This window comes from Myotis nattereri (genome assembly GCF_964212035.1).
Source record: "Myotis nattereri genome assembly, chromosome: 1".
NCBI classification, from domain to species: Eukaryota; Metazoa; Chordata; class Mammalia; order Chiroptera; family Vespertilionidae; genus Myotis; species Myotis nattereri.
In genome coordinates this window covers 147,768,539-147,789,097 of record NC_138075.1, presented here as the reverse complement: position 1 = coordinate 147,789,097, position 20,559 = coordinate 147,768,539, and the positions used below count along the sequence as shown (strand labels likewise).

The window sequence follows — 20,559 nt, the reverse complement described above, 5'->3', positions numbered from 1 at the left end:
ATAAATGTAAATACTGCAGAGTATCAATGCCAGTGAAGTGAATTTCAACAGTATTTCAGTAACAAAATACTTTTAAATAACCCCAAGGCAATGAACAGAATACCTAAGTGAAATTCTCCTTTTTAAAACCCTTGTTGGGTGTTTTTTTTTTCCATTCAGTATGCAGAATTTAAAAAAGTTGAGTATGTTTTGGTTCATAGTCCCTTCCCTTCCTGTGATTGACTATACCTAGCTCTAGCAGCCACTTAAATTCCCCAGAAATAATTTTTTATAAAAACTAAATAATAATTCTAAAGATGGCCACCTACCTGCTATAGATAAATGTATTCAAAGTACTTTTTTATGCTTCCTTCATGAGTGATACAGAAAACCTATATTGGGATGAGGCTTAAAATACTAAGAAATATGATTATTTATCAAAATGTTCATATAGTTCACAATTTTAATTTCATAAACTTCAGTTGCCTAAAATCAATCTGCTTTTCCTAACTCTTCCCAAATTTTCAGGAAAATGGGCAAATATTGCTTATATTCCATTAAACTGCTTAATTACTATGGCAACAAATGCATTTTAATATGATGCAGGCAATCAGAATGTTATTCAGTAAACTCAAAAGATTTAACGTTTGAATAAGCATGAAAATACCTTTCACAATGGAACTCAGTGATACCTCAGTACTATATTCATTCGTGTTAGGCTCCCTAAATATGTGAAATTGACTCAAAACTAAATGCCCCAACGGAAACCCAGAATGAACTACATTAAGGAAAAAACAGGAAAAATAAAAGATTCAAGATGGCCAATGACCAAAAGATTTACTCAAGTAAAAGGTGAAAGAAATCTCCATGTTTTAAAAGCACAACTGCTTACTGGCAAACAGTAATTTTCAACATATTTGTTCATCATATATATTTATGGCCTACATATTTACTAATCCTGCCACAATTCCATCAAAAGAGTAGTAAACCCACGATACTGACACAGGCAATACTATATGCTACTCAAATGAGCATTAAGTTGGAAAAATTTAGGAAAAGGTATGGCAATATCATTCCTAAAAAAAAAACACAAGGGGGAAAAATCAATGCAGAGCAAATGGTCCCATATCACAGTACTCTAACTTGCTATCATGGCTACTGCATGATACTACAGCAATAGGGATCAACACCAATTTCATGTGTACTATCTCTACCCAGGAATCTGAACATGTAGCAGGAAATCAAATATTTGCTTATGGTGAATAACATCTTAAACCTTTGGATCCACTTTAAAAATGTAAAATAAGCCGAAACCGGTTTGGCTCAGTGGATAGAGCGTCGGCCTGCGGACTGAAGGGTCCCGGGTTCGATTCCGGTCAAGGGTATGTACCTGGGTTGCAGGCATATCCCCAGTAGGAGATGTGCAGGAGGCAGCTGATCGATGTTTCTCTCTCATCGATGTTTCTAGCTCTCTATCTCTCTCCCTTCCTCTGTAAAAAAAAATAAATAAAAATAAAAAAATAAAAATGTAAAATAAGAATAATCAGTAAAACTTTAAACATTCAATCTATATTAAATGTTGAAAAATTAAATATTTCTTCAGAAATTTCTTGAACTTTAGTTCTCTTTGAACAGAGCTATCCCAACTTTAATAGGGTCGTAATCAATAGTAAAATTTTGTAAGCAATTAATCATTACAATTAAAGAAACTGCTTTACTAACACACAAAAGGAAAATACAATAAAGGGTGCTAATGTCCTCATATATAAAAGGCAAACATTTGGAAAGGGGTGTTGGTTTATAAATAATGTTAATGTTAAAGTATTCCTTCAGTAGCATTATGTTTTTAAAGATGAGTTATATATGTAAACAGATCATTCTCTCTACATGAAAACCACTGGACTTAAGCTTTAGTTGTTCATTTTAACTTCAAAAATAGCTCTGGTTTAATAAACACAGCTCTAAGTAACTTAAAGAAATAAAACATTTTATTGTAAAAATTCAAATATGCTTCATGTGAAAATTGTCCATTTATTAAGCAATCACAGTTCCGAGCATTATATAAAACATTAAAACACTTGTCCAAACTCCATAAGTGCCTATTCTGTTGCACTCTGTTTGTGTGACATTGACATCTGAGTGTCATGTCATGTAGTAACCGGTTCTTCAAGACTTGCTCAAGAAACAAATTTCTGATCCACAGAAGTAGACCACGCAGGTTAACACAGAAATCAGTTGGTGAAGTTCCTCTGTCAACTGTTACACTTAATGTCCTCTCCCTGATTAAGAGAAAATGAAAGTATTAATGGTATGGAAATTAATAATACTATTACCCAAATCTTAAGTTTAAAATCAGCATTAGTTCTTGTAATGTTTAGCAAACCTACTTTACTAAATTTAACTGTCATTCATATTACACCTTTTTTTCTAATTAAAAATACAGTAAAATAAACTGGAAGTAGGTGATAAAACTCAAAGGGAAAAGCAGGGAAGAGTGATATAAAATGAAGCTAGAAATTGGGCTAAAACAAAGAACACCACGATGTTCTACAGGCTTGCTGGCAAACAAATATAAAATTAAATAACAATTTTAAAATGGCAGATATGCCGTAACCAGTTTGGCTCAGTGGATAGAGCGTTGCCTGTGCACTGAAAGGTCCCAGGTTCAATTCCAGTCAAGGGCATGTACCTTGGTTGCGGGCACATCTCCACTAGGGAGTGTGCAGGAGGCAGCTGATTGATGTTTCTCTCTCATCGATGTTTCTAACTCTCTATCTCTCTCCCTTCCTCTCTCTAAAAAGTCAATAAAAAATATTTAAAAATAAATAAAATGGCAGATAATACCAATTCTAGAATTTCAGTCATTTAAAGGTGTGTTTTTTTCATACTTACCTCTGAAACCACCCCCTCCTCTTCCTCCTCTGAAGCCTCCACCTCTACCTCCTCCTCTTCCACCTCTAAAACCACCTAAAAATAAAGGAAACATTTATTAAGTAACTGTAGCCTATCCTATTCTGGTAGGCCTACAAATATCAATACAATTTCTACAGTTATAACATAAATTTCACAAATGTATATTGCACAATTTTTTAAAAGATAAAAATGGAAAAACTGCAGAAGTTTCCCAATTGAGTAGAAAGCTAAAACCCTAGACTACCATTTTTTAAACAAGTATTCTGTTTTAATGAATTAGAAAAGCTTATTACTTTATAGTTTGATTTTGCCCTCTTGCTAAATGTATGAACATCTTAACTTTTGATTACACGAAATACTTTTTTTTTTCCACTAAATATTTTTTGATTGAACAAAGGCTGTTTACCCTAAGAACAAGGGGACACAGATATGGGTGACTTTCATCTAAGAAATCTACCATAAACACATCCTTTAAAGTTAACTACGCTGCCTATGCACTATCACTGATACATGCTGATTAGCCTTGAAATTTTAAATTTTTTAAGCATTTTTCTATTATCCAACATATAATGGCTTCCTTTTTCAGTCTCTTTTTTTTTTTAACTTATTTTGGGGGGCTTACTTTGTAAGAAATACTGAATTATAAAAAGAGAAATTACAGGAAGTCCTAGCCAAGAAAAAGAAATAAAAGGCATTCAAATTGCAAAGGAAGTAAAACTCACTATTTGCAGATGACATTATATAGAGAGAACCCTAAAAAATCCACCAAAAATCCATTAGAACTGATAAGTGAATTCAGTAAAGTAGTAGGATCCAAAATTAAAACTCAAAAATCAGTTGCATTTTTTTCGCACCAATAATGAACTATAAAAAAAAGAAATTAAGAGAACAATCCCATTTATAATTGCATTGAAAAATATACCTAGGAATAAATTTAACCATGGAGGTAAAAGACTTGTGCTTGGTAAATTATAAGACACTGAAGAAATCGAAGAAGATGCAAATAAATGGAAGCACATAACTGTGCTCATGGATAGGAAGAATTAGCATTGTTAAAATGTCCATACTACCCAAAGCAATCCACAGATTTAATGCAATCCCTGTCAAAATGCCAATAGCATTTTTCACAAAACTAGAACACCTAACCCTAAATTTTTTTAACAATATATCTTCATTGATTTTTAAAAAGAGAGGAAGGGAGAGGGAGAGAAGGTAGAAACATCAATGATGAGAAAGAATCATTGATCAGCTGCCTCCTGTGATAGAGTTCACAACCCAGGAATCGAACCAATGAGACCTCTTGGTTCATGGGTGGACACTCAACCACTGAACCATACCAGCCAGGCAATCCTAAAATTTATATGGAACCACAAAAGATGCCGAAGAGCCACAGCAATCTTGGGAAAGAACAAAGTTGGACGTACCACACTACATGATATCAAACTATACTACAAGGCTACCGTAGTCAAAAAGAGCACGGTACTGGCATAAACACACATACATAGATCAATGGAGAATACAGAATAGAGTCTAAAAACAAATCCAAACCTATATGGTCAATTAATCTATGACAAAGGAGGCAAAAGTATACAATGGAGTAAAAATAATCTACACTAATAAAAGAGAAAAATGGTAATTGGCATACGACGATACCCTTTTCATTGGCTAATCAGGGCTATATGCAAATTAACTGCCAACTAAGATTGGCAGTTAACTGCCAACAAGATGGCGGCTAATTTGCATATGTAGGCACAATGCAGGGAGGCGAAAGGGAAAGCAGGAAGAAGCCCCCTGCCACTGACAGTGATCGGAAACCCAGGGGGGAGCTAAGAGCTGGGGGGCAGGGCAAAGGCGGCCCTGGGGCCGCCTTTGCCCTGCCCCCCAGCCATGATCGGAGAATCAGGCGCCTTTGCCGCCCTGGCCAGTGATAGCAGGAAGTAGGGGTGGAGCCAGCGATGGGAGCTGGGCACGGTCGAAGCTGGCAGTCCCGGGAGCTAGGGGTCCCTTGACTGGGCCTAAAGCGAAGCCCACTATCGCGGCGCCCCCCGCTGCCACTGCAGGTCCCCACTGCCCGGGCCAGACGCCTAGGCCAGAGGCATTAGGCCTGGGCAGGGGCGGAGCCTGCAACCGCGGGGAGCTGGGGGTCCCCTGCCCAGGCCTGACACCTCTGCCGGAGGCCTCAGGCCTGGTCAAGGGGCCGATCCAGTGATTGGTGATCGGAGGGTGATGAGGGTCAACTCCTCTGGCCGAGGCATCAGGCCTGGGTGGGGGGCAGAGCCGGGGATTGGGGGGATATGATGGTCCCCTTGCCCAGGCCTGAAGCCTGGGTCAGAGGCGTCAGGCTTGGGCGGGGGGGGGGGGGGGGGGGTGGAGCAAGCGATCAGAGTGAGATGGGGGTCCCCTGCCCACGCATGATTCCTGGGCCAGAGGCCTCAGGCCTGGGCGGGGGCCAGAGCCAGTGATCGGGGGGAGATGGGGGTCCCCTGTCTAAGCCTGACACCTCTGGCAGAGGCGTCAGGCCTGGGCAAGGGGCCGATCAGGCGATCGGAGGGTGATGGGGGTCGACGCCTGAGGGCTCCCAGTATGTGAGAGGGGGCAGGTTGGGCTGAGGGACACACTCTCCCCCCCCCCCCACCCAGTGCACGAATTTCGTGCACCGGGCCCCTAGTCTATTCAATAAATGGCGTTGGGAAAACTGGACAGATACATGGCAAAAAATGAAACTAGGCCACCTTCTTACACTGTATACAAGAATAAACTCAAATGGATTAAGGACTTAAATGTACGACCTGAAACCATAAAACTTCTAAAAAACATAGGCAGTAAGCTCTCGGCCACTGCTTTTATTAATATTTTTTCTGATATATCTTCTCGGGCAAGATAAACAATAGAAGAAATAAATATTATAAGCAAATGGAATTACATCAAAATAAAAAGTTTTTGCACAGCAAATGAAACCATCAATAAAATGAAAGACAACCTAGAGCAGTGGTCGGCAAACTGAGGCTCGCGAGCCTCGTGCGACTCTTTGGCCCCTTGAGTGTGGCTCTTCCACAAAATACCGACTCCTGCGCATGGGCCACGACATTTCAATCGCACTGTACGTGCGCACCCGCACGTGGTATTTTATAGTATTTTGTAGAAGAGCCACACTCAAGGGGATAAAGAGCCGCATGTGGCTTGTGAGCTGGTTTGCCAACCACAGACCTAAAGAATGGAGAATGGGAGACTGTATTTACCAATGATACACCTGATAAGAGGTTAATACCCAAAATTTATAAAGAGCTCATATAACTCCACACCAAATAAAAAAACAAACATTCTAAAAAATGGGCAAAGGACCTGAACAGACATTTCTCCAAAAAGGACATACATATGGCTAATTGACATATTAAAAAATGCCCAATGTCACTAATCATCAGAGAAATACAAATTAAAACCACAATGAGATATCACCTCACACTTGTCAGAATGGCTATCATTAATAAACCGACAACTACATGTGCTGGTGAAGATGTGGAGAAAAGAGAACACTTGTGCATTGTTGGTGGGATTGTGAATTGGTGCAGCCACTACGGAAAACCAGCCAATATGAAGGTGCCTCAAAAAACTAAAAGTAAACTACCTTAGGACCCAGCAATTCCACTTCTGGGTATTAAACTGAAGAAATCCAAAACACTAATTAGGAAAGATATATGCACCCCTATGTTCACTGCAGCTTTACTTACAATAGCCAAGATATGAAAGCAACCTCAGTGTCGCTTGATGGACAATTGAATAAATAAAATGTGGGACATATATACAATGGAATATGACTTGGCCAAAAAAATGAAATCTTAGCATTTGTGACAACATGGTCAGACCGAGGGTATTATGCTAAGTGACGTGAGTCAGACAGAAAGACAAATACTGCAGGATTTCATTTATATGTGGAATCTAAAGAACAAAATAAACAATAGAAACAGACTCAGGCCGTGACTGGTTTGGCTCAGTGGATAGAGCGTCGGCCTGCGGACTGAAAGGTCCCAGGTTCGATTCCGGTCAAGGGCATGTACCTTGGTTGCGGGCACATCTCCAGTGGGGAGTGTGCAGGAGGCAGCTGATCAATGTTTCTCTCTCATTGATGTTTCTAACTCTCTATCTCTCTCCCTTCCTCTCTGTAAAAAAATCAATAAAATATATTTAAAAAAAAGAAAAAAAAAAAAAGAAACAGACTCAGATACAGAGAACATTTTGATGGTTGCCGGATGGGAGGGGGTTGGGAGGTTGCGGGAAAAAGGTGAAGAGATTAAGTACAAATAAGTAGTTACAAAACAGTCACAGGGATGTCAAGTACAGCATAGGGAATATAGTCAATACTGCAATAACTATGTCAGGTGGGTACTAGACTTATTGGAGAGTCATTTAGAAATTATATAAATGTCTAACCACTATGCTTTAGACCTGAAACTAAGATAAAATAATATTGAATGTCAATTGTAACTGACAAAAAAAATTTTAAGAGAAAAGACAAATACATACTTCCAAATACTGGTGTAAAAATATAAAGGGTTTGCCCCGGTCAGTATGGCACAGTTGGTTGGAGAGTTGTCCCATATACCAAGAGGTCGCTGGTTCTATTCCCAGAGTATATACCCAGGTTGCAGGCTGTATCTCCAGTGGGGACACATACGGAAGGCAGCAAATCGATGTTCTCTTCTCTTCTCTCTTCTCTTCCTCTTCCTCTTCCTCTTCCTCTTCCTCTTCCTCTTCCTCTTCCTCTTCCTCTTCTCTTCTCTTCTCTCTCTCTCTCTCTCTCTCTCTCTCTCTCTCTCTCTCTCATCAACAAACATACCCTCAGATGAGGATTAAAAAGTATATATATGTAGAGGTTTTAAAAAAATAGACTGGAGTTGTGATTTTTCTTAATATTATATATGAGACTAAACACAGAATAAGTATGAGAGGATCTCCCTTCATCAAATACCCAAAGGGGTACTCCCAAAGTATTTAAGAAAGAAATATGTTTGATTTCAAATTATCTCCAAGCTATCTAGACCCAAAAAGTACATTTGCAGAGTGAAATGATAATTAAGTTGAGAGAGGCAAATATGAAAAGAATTCTGTCTCTTTTCTGATCCAGTAACAGAAGCTTTCCAACCCCATTTTCAGCATCTCTTCCTCACCACTTTGGCTCTGCCCATCCTCCCATCATCCGTCCGCCACACCATTCACAGGCCTAACCCCATCTCATCACCAACCCTGCTCATCATCTAGATGCCCATAACAATTAATGTACCAAAGCTTTGAGGAAATACATGTCAAAATACTGAACTAAAAAGTTAATCTATAAATATAAAAGCCTAAGCAACTGTTATGATTGAATGACCAGTTGACCAGTCACTATGATGCTCACTGACCACCCGGGGGCAGACACTTAATGCAGTTGCCCCCAGGTGGTCAGAGTGCTCCCACAGGGGAAGCACCAGCTCAGCCAAAAGCCGGGCTCACAACTGGTGAGCACCAGCAGTGGTGGTGGGAGCCTCTCCCACCTCAATGGCGCACTATGGATGTCCCCCGAGGGCTCCCAGACAGCGAGAGGGCACAGGCCAGCCTGAGGGACCACCACCCCCTCAAGTGCACAAATTTCATGCACCAGGCCTCTAGTTTATTGGTAACTAAAGGCCCAGTGCACAAATTCATGCACCAGTGGGGTCCGGCCGGCCCACCCCAAAGGGGGCCCATCAAGCTGGGCCAGCGGGTGGGAGGGGCCGCGGGCAATCAGCTGGCTGGCACCGCACCTGATCGGGGTGATGGGGGCCGACAGGGACCAGGCTGGCCGAGGGGAGGGGCCACAGGCGGTTGGCAGCCAGCCCCGCCCTCGATTAGGGTGTTGGGGGCCAGTTGGGGGCTGGGCCAGCCAGGGGGCGGGGGTAATCGGGGCTTGGATCAGGCTGGTTGGCTGCCGCAGTGCAAGTCATAGCCACCGGTCATTCTGTTCCAGTTGCTATTTTATATATACAGACTAGAAGCCCGGTGCACTCGGGGGGGGGGGGGGGGGGGCCCTCAGCCCAGCCTGTGCCCTTTTGCAGTCTGGGATTGCTCAGGGGATGTCCAACTGATGGCTTAGGTCCACTCTCCAGGGGATCAGGCCTAAACTGGCAGTCAGACATCCCTCTGGCAGCCTGGGAGCCCTCAGGAGATGTCCGACTAATGAGTGGGCCTAAGCCATTAGTCAGACATCCTTAGCACTGCCACAGAGGCGGGAGACTCCCGCCACTGCCGCTGCGCGGGCCAGCCATGAGCCAGCTTTTGGCTGAGTGGCACTCCCCTGTGGAAGAACACTGACCACCAGGGGGCAGCTCCTGAATTGAGCATCTGCCCCCTGGTGGTCAGTGCATGTCATAGGGACTGGTCATTCCACCATTAGGGTCAATTTGCATATTACCCTTTTATTATATACTAGCAGCCCTGCGCACAAATCCATGCACCAGTAGCTCTCTGCCCGCTGCCCTGCCCTTCTATAGCTCCCTCCGCACCCCCCATCATAGCTTGCTGCCCTGCCCCCTCCTGTAGCTCTGTCACTGGCTTGTAGCTCGCTGCCCCACCCTTGGGCTGATCCATGATCCGGTTGTTACGCGGTTGGTCGTTATGTAACGACCATTTGCATATTACATCTTTATTATATAGGACTAGAGGCCTGGTGCACAAAATTCATGCAGGGAGGTGGAGAGGTGTTCCTCAGCCTGGCCTGTGCCCTCTTGCAATCCGGGACCCTCGGGATAGGGTACCTAGGCCTGGCTGGCGATCAGGGCCTATCGGGCTTTCCTTTCCCCGGCTGCCGGCAGCTGGCCCCGTCCTGCCGCTGTCACTGCTTGCAATCTGTGTGGCGCTGCCCCCCCTACCCCACCACCGGTTGCCTCCCTCTGTGGGTGACAGGTGTGGGGTGTGATCGCTTGGCTGGCCTGTGCCGCCCTCTGTGGGGTGATCGTTGGTTGGCCCCACACACCTGCTGCAGAGCCATCAGCCAGGTGGCCTGGGCTTCCCTCTTTGGGACAATTGTGGAGTCCTCCCCATCCCCAATCGATTGCCCCGGTGGCCTGGGACTCCCTCTGCGGGGCAATTGATTGAGGAGCCCGCCCCCCCCCTCCCCCGTCCCCTCGATCACCCTGCAGAGGATGGCCTGGGCCTCCCTCTGTGGGGCAATCATGGGGCAATGGCAGGGCCCCCTGACCAATTGGATCGCACCCAACTTGGCTGGCCTGGCGCCAGTGTGTGTCATAGCGTGGTTGTCCAGAAGGTCGTTCCGTTGTTCAGTCATTTGGTCAATTTGCATATTACGCTTTTAATATTATAGATAGATGGTCTTTGACATGACATTGGAAGATATAGATTTTATTTCTGGGCTGCCAATTGGGATGTCTGACTGCCAGCTTAGGTCTATTCCCCCGGCGAGCGGACCGAAGCAGGCAGGTGGAAATCCCCCAAGGGCTCCCGGGTTCCCAGAGGGATGTCTGACTGCCAGCTTAGGCCGGATCCCCCCAGGGAGCGGGCCTAAGCCATCAGTCGGACATCCCCTGAGGGGTCCCGGACTGTGAGAGGGCGCAGGCCGGGCTGAGCAACCTCCCTCCCTGCCCCACCACCCAGTGTAAGGATTTTCATGCACAGGGCCTCTAGTAAATAAATAAACATTTGGGAGATTTGCCTATATGCAAAATTTAATTCTACTATTTGAATTGGCTGAAACTTTGAAATCTCATTAGAAATTTTCTCCCACAAGTAACTTACCGCCTCTACCACCTCTGCCACCTCCACCTCCTCTTCCTCCTCCTCGACCGCCCCTGCCACCACCTCTTGGAGGTCCCTTTTCACCTGGAGGTCTAGGTAAAAACCTCTGCAGTGGCAACAGCTTATATGGGTCTATATAAAACTGGAAGTAAAATAGAAACAATTAGTGTGATGACTTGGGTAGCATAGTATTAAGATTATATAATTATAATTATACCTAGACTCAAGACTACCTGGGTTCAAATCCCAACTCTACTACATACTACTGTGTAGCCCTAGGCAAAAACTTAGTTTTCTGATCTGTAAAATCAACATAATAAAGTACCTACCTCACATAGTCCTTGTGCAGATCAAAAAAATAATGTACATAAAGCACATAAACTTTGGCACCTAACAAGACCAATTCAATCTCCTTAGAAACAGATAATGCCTTCCAAAAATTAACTACATTTTAACTTAACAGAATAGCCTGCCATAAGAAAAAGGAAACTATTAAAAATTTAGAATTAAAATAAAAAATAAAACATTGACATATAGCTAATGGACGATTTGTAGAAACTAAACCCATCCTACATTTAGAACTAAGAACTATTTTTTTCACAATAATGAAACATAATTAGGTATAGTTCACAATTTTACACAAAACAGATATGAGGGCTTCAAAACTATAATATACATATATATGTGTATATACACACACACACACACACAGACACACACATATATCTATATATCTATATATCTATATCTATACATCTATATATCTATGGCTAATATGCTAAGTATCCATCTAACTGGTTGCTGAGATGAGCACTGACCTCCAGGGGGCAGAGGATCAATGCAGGAGCTTCTGTGACGCGCACTGGCCATTTACAGAGAAATGGCACCACGGACCTGGCGCCCACAAAGCAACACTCGGCTTCCCCCAAGTGGGACACAGGCCCCGCCACCACCCCGAGCAACAGCCCACCAAATCGCAGGTCACCAAATTGAGAAGCCTGGCTCTCAGGCCCATCCAAAGAAGTGCAATTTCCCATTGGGTACTTGTCAGGGTTTCTACAACCAGGTGCCATATCCTAGCAACAAGGCATGCTCCCCATCTCATCTCCTATCCCAAGCTGACTTCTGGGCCCACCACTCCTTTAGCTCCATGATCTGTTGACCTTTATGTTGCTAAATCCAATGAATTCTTTGCAACAGCATTTGCTAAGTACTTCTTCTCGGAAACATTCTCTCTCTTGACTTTTGTGATATCACTTTTAAAACTCTGCTGCTTTGCCTTCTTTCTTGGCAGTTACTTCTGAATCTCCACTAATAGATACATAAATTTGGGAGGTACCCCAAAGCTCTTTTCCTCTCATTCTTTCTTCCTAGACTATATCATATACCGTCTGTACAGTGACAACTTCCCAACTCTACCTCTAGTCCACTCTTCCTTTCAGTGCCTAAGTGAGTATCTCACAAATGCTTCAAACTCATTATGTCCAAAACTGTCCTTTCTCCTCCAATTCCCTTCTTCTGCAGTGTTGCCCATTTCAGTGAATGGTGACACTATCCACAAAGATGCTGAAATCAAGACATCTGAAAGACGGTGGCATGTTTTACTTTAATTTCAACAGCTCATCAATTATCAAGACCTGTCAATTCTACTTCCTCTCTCTCTCATAAATTCATCTATTTTTCTCCATTTCCACTGCCCCAGTCCAAAATCTCTCTTCCAACCTGGCCCCTTCACATAAGAGCACTGAACCCTTCCCAGGGAGTTTATTTTTCCAGTACTTTTAGGTATAAATTTAACCATATTTTCCCTAATATTTAAAAACAAAACTAAAACGAAAGTCTGAACTCTTTCTTGTGACCTGAAGGCCTTAAGTAATCTAGCTCCTGCCTACCTCTAGCCATAATTCACAGCTTTCTCACTCTAAATGTTCTCTGTCCAAGCTACACCTCTGCCTTTTCTGGATCCTTCAAGTGGCTCACTTTCTCAGACTTGCACACACTATTTTCTCTACTTATAATGCACGTCCTCCTCCTCACTGACTAGTGCACTGGTTCCCAAGTGCTGGCCTCACTACATCAGTCATCCAGGAGCCTTCCTTTCTGCACTGAGTCCTGGTCCCCACCTAAGACATACTGGGTCAAATTTCTTGGGAGTGCAACCCAGACATACATCTCCTTAAAAGCACCCCCAGATAATTCTGATGTGAAGCCAGGGTTGGGAATAACTGCTAGTCAACTTTCAAGTCTCAGCTTCAAGCTCACTTCCTCAGAAAGCCAATACACTAAATTTGGTCCCACTATTAAATTAACATTTTCATAGCTACCTCTTGCACATATTTAATATCTGACTTTTTCCAAATAATTCAAGTTTCAAGATTTAATGATTTGCTTAGAATTTTGGTCATGCAAGGATTTTTAATAAGACAGTTTTACATAAACTAAAAAACAGACTCTAGCAGTTACAGAATTTGCTCATATGAGCAAGGAATACTTTCTGAAAGCCTGTATTTAATAAGTTAGTCTTAAAGATAAGTAAGTTCAATGTTTGAGGTACAGAATATCTCAACTGAAGAGCTTCACTGGTGATATATTGAGGGAGTCTCAAGTGCCCTAAGCAGGGCTGCTCTGAGGCAGGCCATTCACTTATAAAACCAAGGATCCTAGGTATCATGAGCTTGACTCACCTTCTGTAGCTTTTTAAAGGAAGATGCCTTCATGTTTTCTGACAATTTAACTGAAAAATACTATTAATTTTATTAAGGAAAAGCAATTAAGATTTTAAAAAGGTAACCTTCTGAATTCAAGTGTAATTTTAAAAGCAAGGGTTAGAATACATGGAAATGTCTAGGCAAAGTAAGACAGGCGTTTCCAAGAGGAAATTAATATTTTCCTTTAAAACCACGAATTCCACCGGACCATTCCAGTGGCACAATCATAGCCAAAGCAAAGTACCTCGATCCTGCAGCACTTATCCAAGTGGCAATCATTTCTAAAACCTTCCCAAAAGGACCTATCTTTACAACACAGGGGTGGGCAAAGTAGATTTACAGTTGTGAGTATGCAAACCACAGAGTTTACTCTTGTATTATTATTTGTTATTGTATTTTCCATATGAGCTGCAAACTGTACTTCTGTCCATCCCTGTATATATGGAAATACATTTCTCCCTCTCTTGATCCTCCGTTATAGTCTGAAGCAACAAGTTTAATTTAATTACTACTTAGCTCCATAAAAAGCAAACAGTAACCTTTCAATGAGATCACTACACCTTCCAATTAAAAAGGATACAAAATCTCTAAGTTGTCCAAATATTTCATCCACTTTTCCAATCTGTTCTTTGTTTTCTAAATAAACTGGAGCATTAAAATAAGGCACCTTATTTTCATCTGTGGTACATTTACAAACTATGTCATCTTCACAGGGATGCAGGAACTCTCCTAATACTGAAACAGGACAAGAAAACATTAAAATATAAAACAATTTCAAAGTATACTGACCAACCTCTTCTGGAAGCGTTGTTTACCTGGGATTTCGCCATATCTGTTCTTCTGGGACACAAAAGCCTCCCTGAGTGGGTGTATCAATCCACAACATACGACCTATGTGACCTGGGGAAAGGGTCTCACCTTCTCTCTGCCTCAGGGTCCTCGCCTTTAACATACGCTAACAACAGTTCCAACGCCCAACATACAGATTGTGCGTAGTAAATGCAATACTAAATGTCAACTGCTCGGAAAAGTGCCTGGCGCACTGAGACTCCTCAACCTAGAACAGTGGTTTTATTACGATAACTACTATTATTTGATTGAACACGATGTTGCATTTTACTGTCTGTTCTTCCTTCTCCCCAACCCTTAACTGCGAAACCAGGCTTGGCCGTTCTCCTGTCTTTTCTTCCTCCCCTTTCATACCTTCCCACTACCACCTCTTCACCAGTTACTTCCATCTTTTCCAGAAAAGTGTGGAACCTCAAAATAACTACCTTTATTTCTAATTGACTATTGTCACCCCACACTAAAATACTCATTGCATCGCAGCAAAACCAACTCTCCATCCCTATCACCCAGGCTCAAAACCTGGAAGCTTTTAACAGTTCCCAAGATGAGCCAAGTTCTACTGAGTTTGTTTCCTCTGGAATCTCTCTCCCAGTCGAACCCTTCCCTTTTCTTCTCACCCCCACCATGCCCTCAATGCTTCCTTCGTGCATGGACGGTTGAAATGGCTTCTGGGCTGGGACCTCGGACTCTCACCCATTACCCTCTTCAAACCATCTTGCATACTGACCCAACCTATTCTTTATATTAGACTGTACGCATCCTTCCTCCTCCTTGACAGGCTTCTACCGTCAATCTCTGCCTCACTTTCTATGACTTCCATTCTACCTCATTGATAATTACTCCAAAACTGCGCTCATTAGGTCTTTTCCTTGACTTCCTCCCTGTCGTTTCCCTTCCAAGCAAAATTCCCACTTCTCTTACTGAAGAGTAAGATAACGTCTGGGCTTTGGAGTCTCAAAACTTGCCTTGGACCTCCAATATATCACTCACTGATGATCACTTCTTCCTAACTATGACCCCAGCAGAAAAACTTAGCTGAATCAGCCTCCTTTTCTGTAAAACGGGGACCACAGCGGTAAGCATAAAATACTACCTAGTTAATACCTTCCTTCCAGCCCAAGCTCAAGTTCCACCTCCACGGTGCAGCCTAAGCGTCCTCGGCTTTCTTACTCTCCCCCTCACACGCCAGGGCATCGCTGTCAGCCAGTTCACAGCACCTCCAGGGGTCTGCCTCACCACCCCAACCCGGCAGTCACCTCTGCACGTCAGTTGCTGGGTCTGTATTTTACATCACCCGACTCCCAAACTTCCTAAAAACACAAACCCGGCCCTAGCCGGTTTGGCTCAGCGGATAGAGCGTCGGCCTGCGGACTGAAGGGTCCCAGGTTCGATTCCGGCCAAGGGCGTGTACCTTGGTTGCGGGCACATCCCCAGTGGGCGGTGTGCAGGAGGCAGCTGATAGAGGCTTCTAACTCTCTACCCCTCTCCCTTCCTCTCTGTAAAAAAATCAATGTTATTTTAAAAAATAAAAACACAAGCCCACAACCTCAACCTCACCCCTGCTCCGCCCCCCGCCGCCAAGTAGGCTGAGCTTAGAAACCGACATACAAACGACTTGTTCTGGGGGTCCTTGGTCCTGGCCTTTGTTAAAGCCGCCGCGGCCACCCCCTCGACCGAATCCGCCTCTGCCGCCGCCGCCGCCGCCGCGGAAATTGCCGCCGCCGCCGCGGAAACTGCCGCCCCCTCCGCCTCGGAAGTGGTTGTTGCTGCCGCCGCGACCGAAGCCACCACCTCGGTTAAAGCCGCCACGACCTCCGCCGCGGAAAGACATGCTCGCTCCCACCTGGCGAGAAACACAAGGCGTGCCGCCCTTCGGTCACTGTGGCCGCCGGGCACAGCCCCCAACCTTCCCGCACCTCGGGCAGAACACCGTAAAGGGGGCGGTATCACCGACAGCCACGCCGCCCCCCACCCCACTGCCCAGCCGCCAGCGACGAACCCGAAGGGTGAGCAGTGTGGCTTCCCCACAGTCCTGTGAGCGCCAACCGACCCTCAGCAGCCATGTCGCCTCGGTGAGCACCTCCTCCCCCTGCCGGCGGCATGGTCCTCACGCCGCCGTCCCGATCCCCCCGCCTCCCGCCCTCCCCAGCGGGGTTCGGCGCCCAGCCTTCACCGCCGCTCCAGCTCCCGCGCCGCTCACCCGCTCCACGTGCACCTCTGGCCCGGCTGCGCGCGCACGCCCACCCGCCCGGTACTTCCGACGCACGTCGGGCCTCCTCGGCCACCGTCCCGGCACCAAGCGAAGGGAGAAAACGACCAGAAGTTCAAATAACTAGTTTATTTAAAAAAAAAATACTCACCGGCAGAAACAACAAGGCTGTCAACTTCCCAAAACAGCCTTCAGCGCGGGAAGAACAGTTATCATACCCAACTTCAACCACTTGTTTACGACAGTTTACGACAGTCAGGCCAACGTGCCTTCCGACAAGCCAAGGAAGGGGCGTAAAATAGCCGCGTCCGTCGCATCCTGACGTTCCAGGAAGTGTCACCGCGGTTTTGTCCCGGGATATCCCGGGGGGTGGAGACCGGCCCTCCCCCGACCGCCCGTCGGTCTCGGGGAGGTGTCTGCCGGCCTCTCGCGGTCCTCTTCTCAGGCTGCGCGGTGGTCGTTGCGGGCTCCCGCCGCAGCTCTGAGCAGCTCCGAGCCGCGCTCGGCCCAGGCGGGGTCTGCTCGCGTCGGAACCGGGAGGAGGGCTTGTCTGCGTTCTTTCGAGTTGTTTTTTCCTTCCGTGTCTTTTATTTTTCCCCATCACTGTTTATCCACCCTGTACCCTCTTCCACCTCCAGAGTCAGCACACCGTTGTCCTTGTCTGCACGATTATGGGCCGAACGGTGCCTATACTTTTGTCCTCTGGTTTCACTAGAAGAGATGCCCGATGTACTGTGTGTGTGTGTGTGTATATATATAATCTTTTGATTTCAGAGAGGAAGGGAGAGGGAGAAAGAGATAGAGATAGAAACATCAATGGTGAGAAGGAATTATTGATCGGCTGCTTCCTGCACGCCTCCCACTGGGGATCAAGCCCGCAACCTGAGCTTGTGCCCTTGACAGAATCGAACCCGGGACTCTTCAGTCTGCAGGCCGTCGCTCTATCCACTGAGCCTAATCGGCCGGGGCCGATGTACTTTTAAAGAACTGTGTTACCTGATAGGAAACCAAGCCATATCTTTATCTTTTGTGTCAGGTAGTTTATTCATGTGTCAAGTACGTTTGAGCACCGCCAGGCGGGGCACCGGCTCTCCTCCATTCCTCTCGCCCCTTCTTGATACCTGACTTCAGCTTCCGCTAAAATTTCTCCCCCAAAGAAAGCTAGTGACTTCCTGTTGATTAAATTTGCTTTGTCTCTTTTGCCCCCGAATCTTCTGAGACCTTACCTTGACATTTGAACCCTGACTGGTGGTCGTCGGGGACCCCAAAAGGTTGCTGGTTCCACTCCCCATCCAGGGGCGGGAGCCCAGGCTGTGGGCTGATCCCTGGTGGGGGGCGCAGGAGGCAGCCCACGGATGTTCCTCGGCGCTGTTTCTCTCTCTCCCTCTCCCTTCCTCTCCCTGAAATAAGTAAATAACATGTTTTTAAAAGAAATACATTTGACACAATCAGCCTCCTCTGAAAGAGTGTTGGGGGTTGGTACATATTACATAGGGTTTTTATTTTGAAAGAACGTTGTAAACTTCACTATGGAAATATTAGGAATCACAACGTGCCTTCTACACGAAAGTATAAGCTGCTTTAGAAAGCACTTAACAGCCCTACATATAAAAGGAATTTGATAAATTTACTTTGAATTCCATACCGCGTACAGCGGTGGAATTATTCACAACTCACCTGCTCTATTTTGCGTTGTGTCATTTAATATGTATTTACGTTGTGTTTCTCCATTTGGTGTTGCACTTACCTCCAAGTCAGTGTGATGAAACCATTGAACTTTTATGGTACCTTCAAGATTACCGGGTTCCCTTTTATTTTACACGTAAGGAACTGACATTCAGAGAAGTGCGCTAACTTCCCCAGTTCATTAGAGGGGCAGCCTAGAACTGGATTCTCATGGCCTCAGTCCTTTTCTGGCCCCCTCCTCTTACACTTCCCAATTGTCCATCATTCCAGTGCTCCGTCTGTCCTCGTGGTGGCATCATTCTCTGGGTTTCGGAATCTTTTCACTCAGACAGTTGAGCATTCTCCTTCTCTATCATTAGCAACATCCCTACCCCAGCCTTGGTTGCAGTCTCTTTTACCCAAAGCTATCAATTTCTATTACTTCCTTCAATGGTAGATTTTTGCATTGTTATTATAGGCCTCCTGTTGTCACTACTGAAGTGGGATTTTTGGACTGGAACACATGGTGTTCCCCTGGGCAGACTGGTTCCCGGGTTCTTTGTCCTTGGGAATCGAAGAATAAATCCACGGATGGAAGGTGATATAGCAAAGGTGGAAATTTATTGAAGAACAAGTAAAGACTCCCACGTGGGGAAGAGGAAAGAATCTCATAGTACAGACTCCCATGTGGGGAGGGGGAAAGGGTCCCACTGAGTTCCTTTCCCCAGGTTTATAAAGGCTGCAGATCTTTGTGCCTTGATATCCCCTCTGATTGGTCACTATTCCCTTGACTGGTTACTATGGTAACTCCTGAGCTCAAAGGTCAACCTCACATGGGACTTAGGAGGTTTTCCTCCCCTTCTTCCTTATTGTTTTCCCTTTAATCTTTCTTCTTTTGGATGAGGGGCTTCCTTCCCTTTATTTTGTAAATATAGACCTGCTGTTCCCAGCTCCCTCATTCTATGGAAATATGCCAGTTGCAGTTTTTCAGCTTCCCTAGTCTATGGAGATATACCTTCTGCTGCTCTACAGCCCTGTGCTTCTTCCATGGTCCCCTTAATTTCTAAAATTTCCTAAACCTGTCTTTTTCACCCCTAAAAATTCCTGTTTCACTAGCACACTTTCTTGTGTTATTCCTATCCTAAATCACCCAAGATAATCTACAAGAATTCAAAAGTATTGAAATAATAGGAGTGAACTACCTCTTACATTCTGAGCATCTTTGTTGCCTCAAAATAAATACTTCCAAGCTTTACTTTTCTTCCTCCCATCTGTACTTCATCTGATGACATACTGACCTTATTAAAACAGTTTCCTTATCCCACAGCCTCAGGACCTCAAAAGCTCCCCGTTTCCTTTAGCAACATCTCTAAAGTAAAATCTATAATTACTGCACACCTTTCCTCTGCCCCATTGTTATATTGTAAATCAGTGAGCAGAACATAGGATGCCTTAATGAGCCAATTAATTATGAGTCTTTATTATGCTAGCGGGTGCTGGGAGCCGGTCCATCCTTGCTGTTTCAAAGGACCTGGCATATATGGCATACTGTTCTTAATATGTTTGCTCACCTTCTTGGCACTATGTGTTTTAACCAAGGTCTCCTCTCTGAGAAAGGTTGTTTCCCCAGGTAGGGATTTTCCCCTGAAGTTAGGGAGGGAATAAAACCCCTCAACTAAGTGCCAGGCGGGTAATTAATCACTTTAACTATGAACAATCATGCTTAAGCTACATAATCTTTACTCCCTGGAATGGAGATAAGAAACACCCTAACCTTTGTAATAGAGATTTATAGGATTGAATCAACTGGTATAAATACAGATGTAACAAGACAGCAAGACACAGAACTTAGAAGACAGAACCTACACAGAACCTAGAGACAGAAGAACTTCGCTGGAGAGAACATGGCAAAAGATCCTGGACAGAAACTGGCAACAGAACCTGGAGACAGAACCTGGCTACAGAACCTGGATAGAACATGGCAAGAGAACCTGACTAGAACCTGGTGACTGAACCTGGCTGGAGAACCTGGACAGAACCTGGCTGGAGAACCTAGTGAGGGAACATGGCTGGAGAACCTAGCAAGAGAACATGGACACAGAACCTGGCTGGAGATCCTAACCAGAACTTGGCTGGAGATCCAGACCAGAACTTGGCTAGAGAACCTGGCTAGGCTGCTGATCAACTGAACGCTGTCACTGTGTCATTCCTTCTTCGCCGACTCCGTCCATACCTTTGGGGACCCCTGGACCCGCTGGGGTTGGACCCCAGCAAGCGGGCTCAGAGCAGAATATCTCTCTCAAATTCTGAGCCCCGACATGGAGAAAGTCTTCCCTTTTTATACTTTTTCCAGCTCTTTGTCTTCTAAATTTGCAATGAGATTTCCAGACCTCCTGAGAAAGAAGCCCTGTGTGCTGGGAAGGGGCCATGAGACCATATCTTAAGCCTGGCCTGGCGCCAACACTGACA

General features: G+C 44.8%; 1 protein-coding gene across 5 annotated transcripts; it reads right to left on the bottom strand.

The window, feature by feature from the left end:
• Nucleotides 1-1,945: 1,945 nt before the first annotated feature.
• On the bottom strand, nt 1,946-16,672 carry GAR1 (GAR1 ribonucleoprotein). Of its 5 annotated transcripts, none has more exons than XM_081107461.1 (7): nt 16,577-16,672; nt 15,825-16,059; nt 13,948-14,102; nt 13,344-13,403; nt 10,660-10,801; nt 2,872-2,946; nt 1,946-2,258 (listed from the first exon to the last, which is right to left on the bottom strand). In XM_081107461.1, exons 2-7 carry the CDS (start codon nt 16,045-16,047, stop codon nt 2,245-2,247), a joined length of 669 nt encoding a protein of 222 aa, XP_080963587.1. In that variant the 5' UTR covers nt 16,048-16,059; nt 16,577-16,672; the 3' UTR covers nt 1,946-2,244. The 5 variants fall into 5 exon arrangements, with proteins under 5 accessions (XP_080963587.1, XP_080963586.1, XP_080963588.1 ...); XM_081107460.1 differs by having other exon boundaries at nt 16,417-16,623; XM_081107462.1 differs by lacking the exon at nt 16,577-16,672 and adding an exon at nt 16,216-16,434.
• Nucleotides 16,673-20,559: the final 3,887 nt, after the last annotated feature.

Coding starts and splice junctions, on each gene's coding strand:
- GAR1 (XM_081107461.1), bottom strand. CDS start 16,047: ATGTCTTTCCGCGGCGGAGGTCGTGGCGGCTTTAACCGAGGTGGTGGC. Junction 14,103..15,824: donor ACCCCCAGAACAAGTCGTTT/GTATGTCGGTTT, acceptor GTCCTGTTTCAG/TATTAGGAGAGTTCCTGCAT. Junction 13,404..13,947: donor TTGGACAACTTAGAGATTTT/GTATCCTTTTTA, acceptor TAAAATTAATAG/TATTTTTCAGTTAAATTGTC.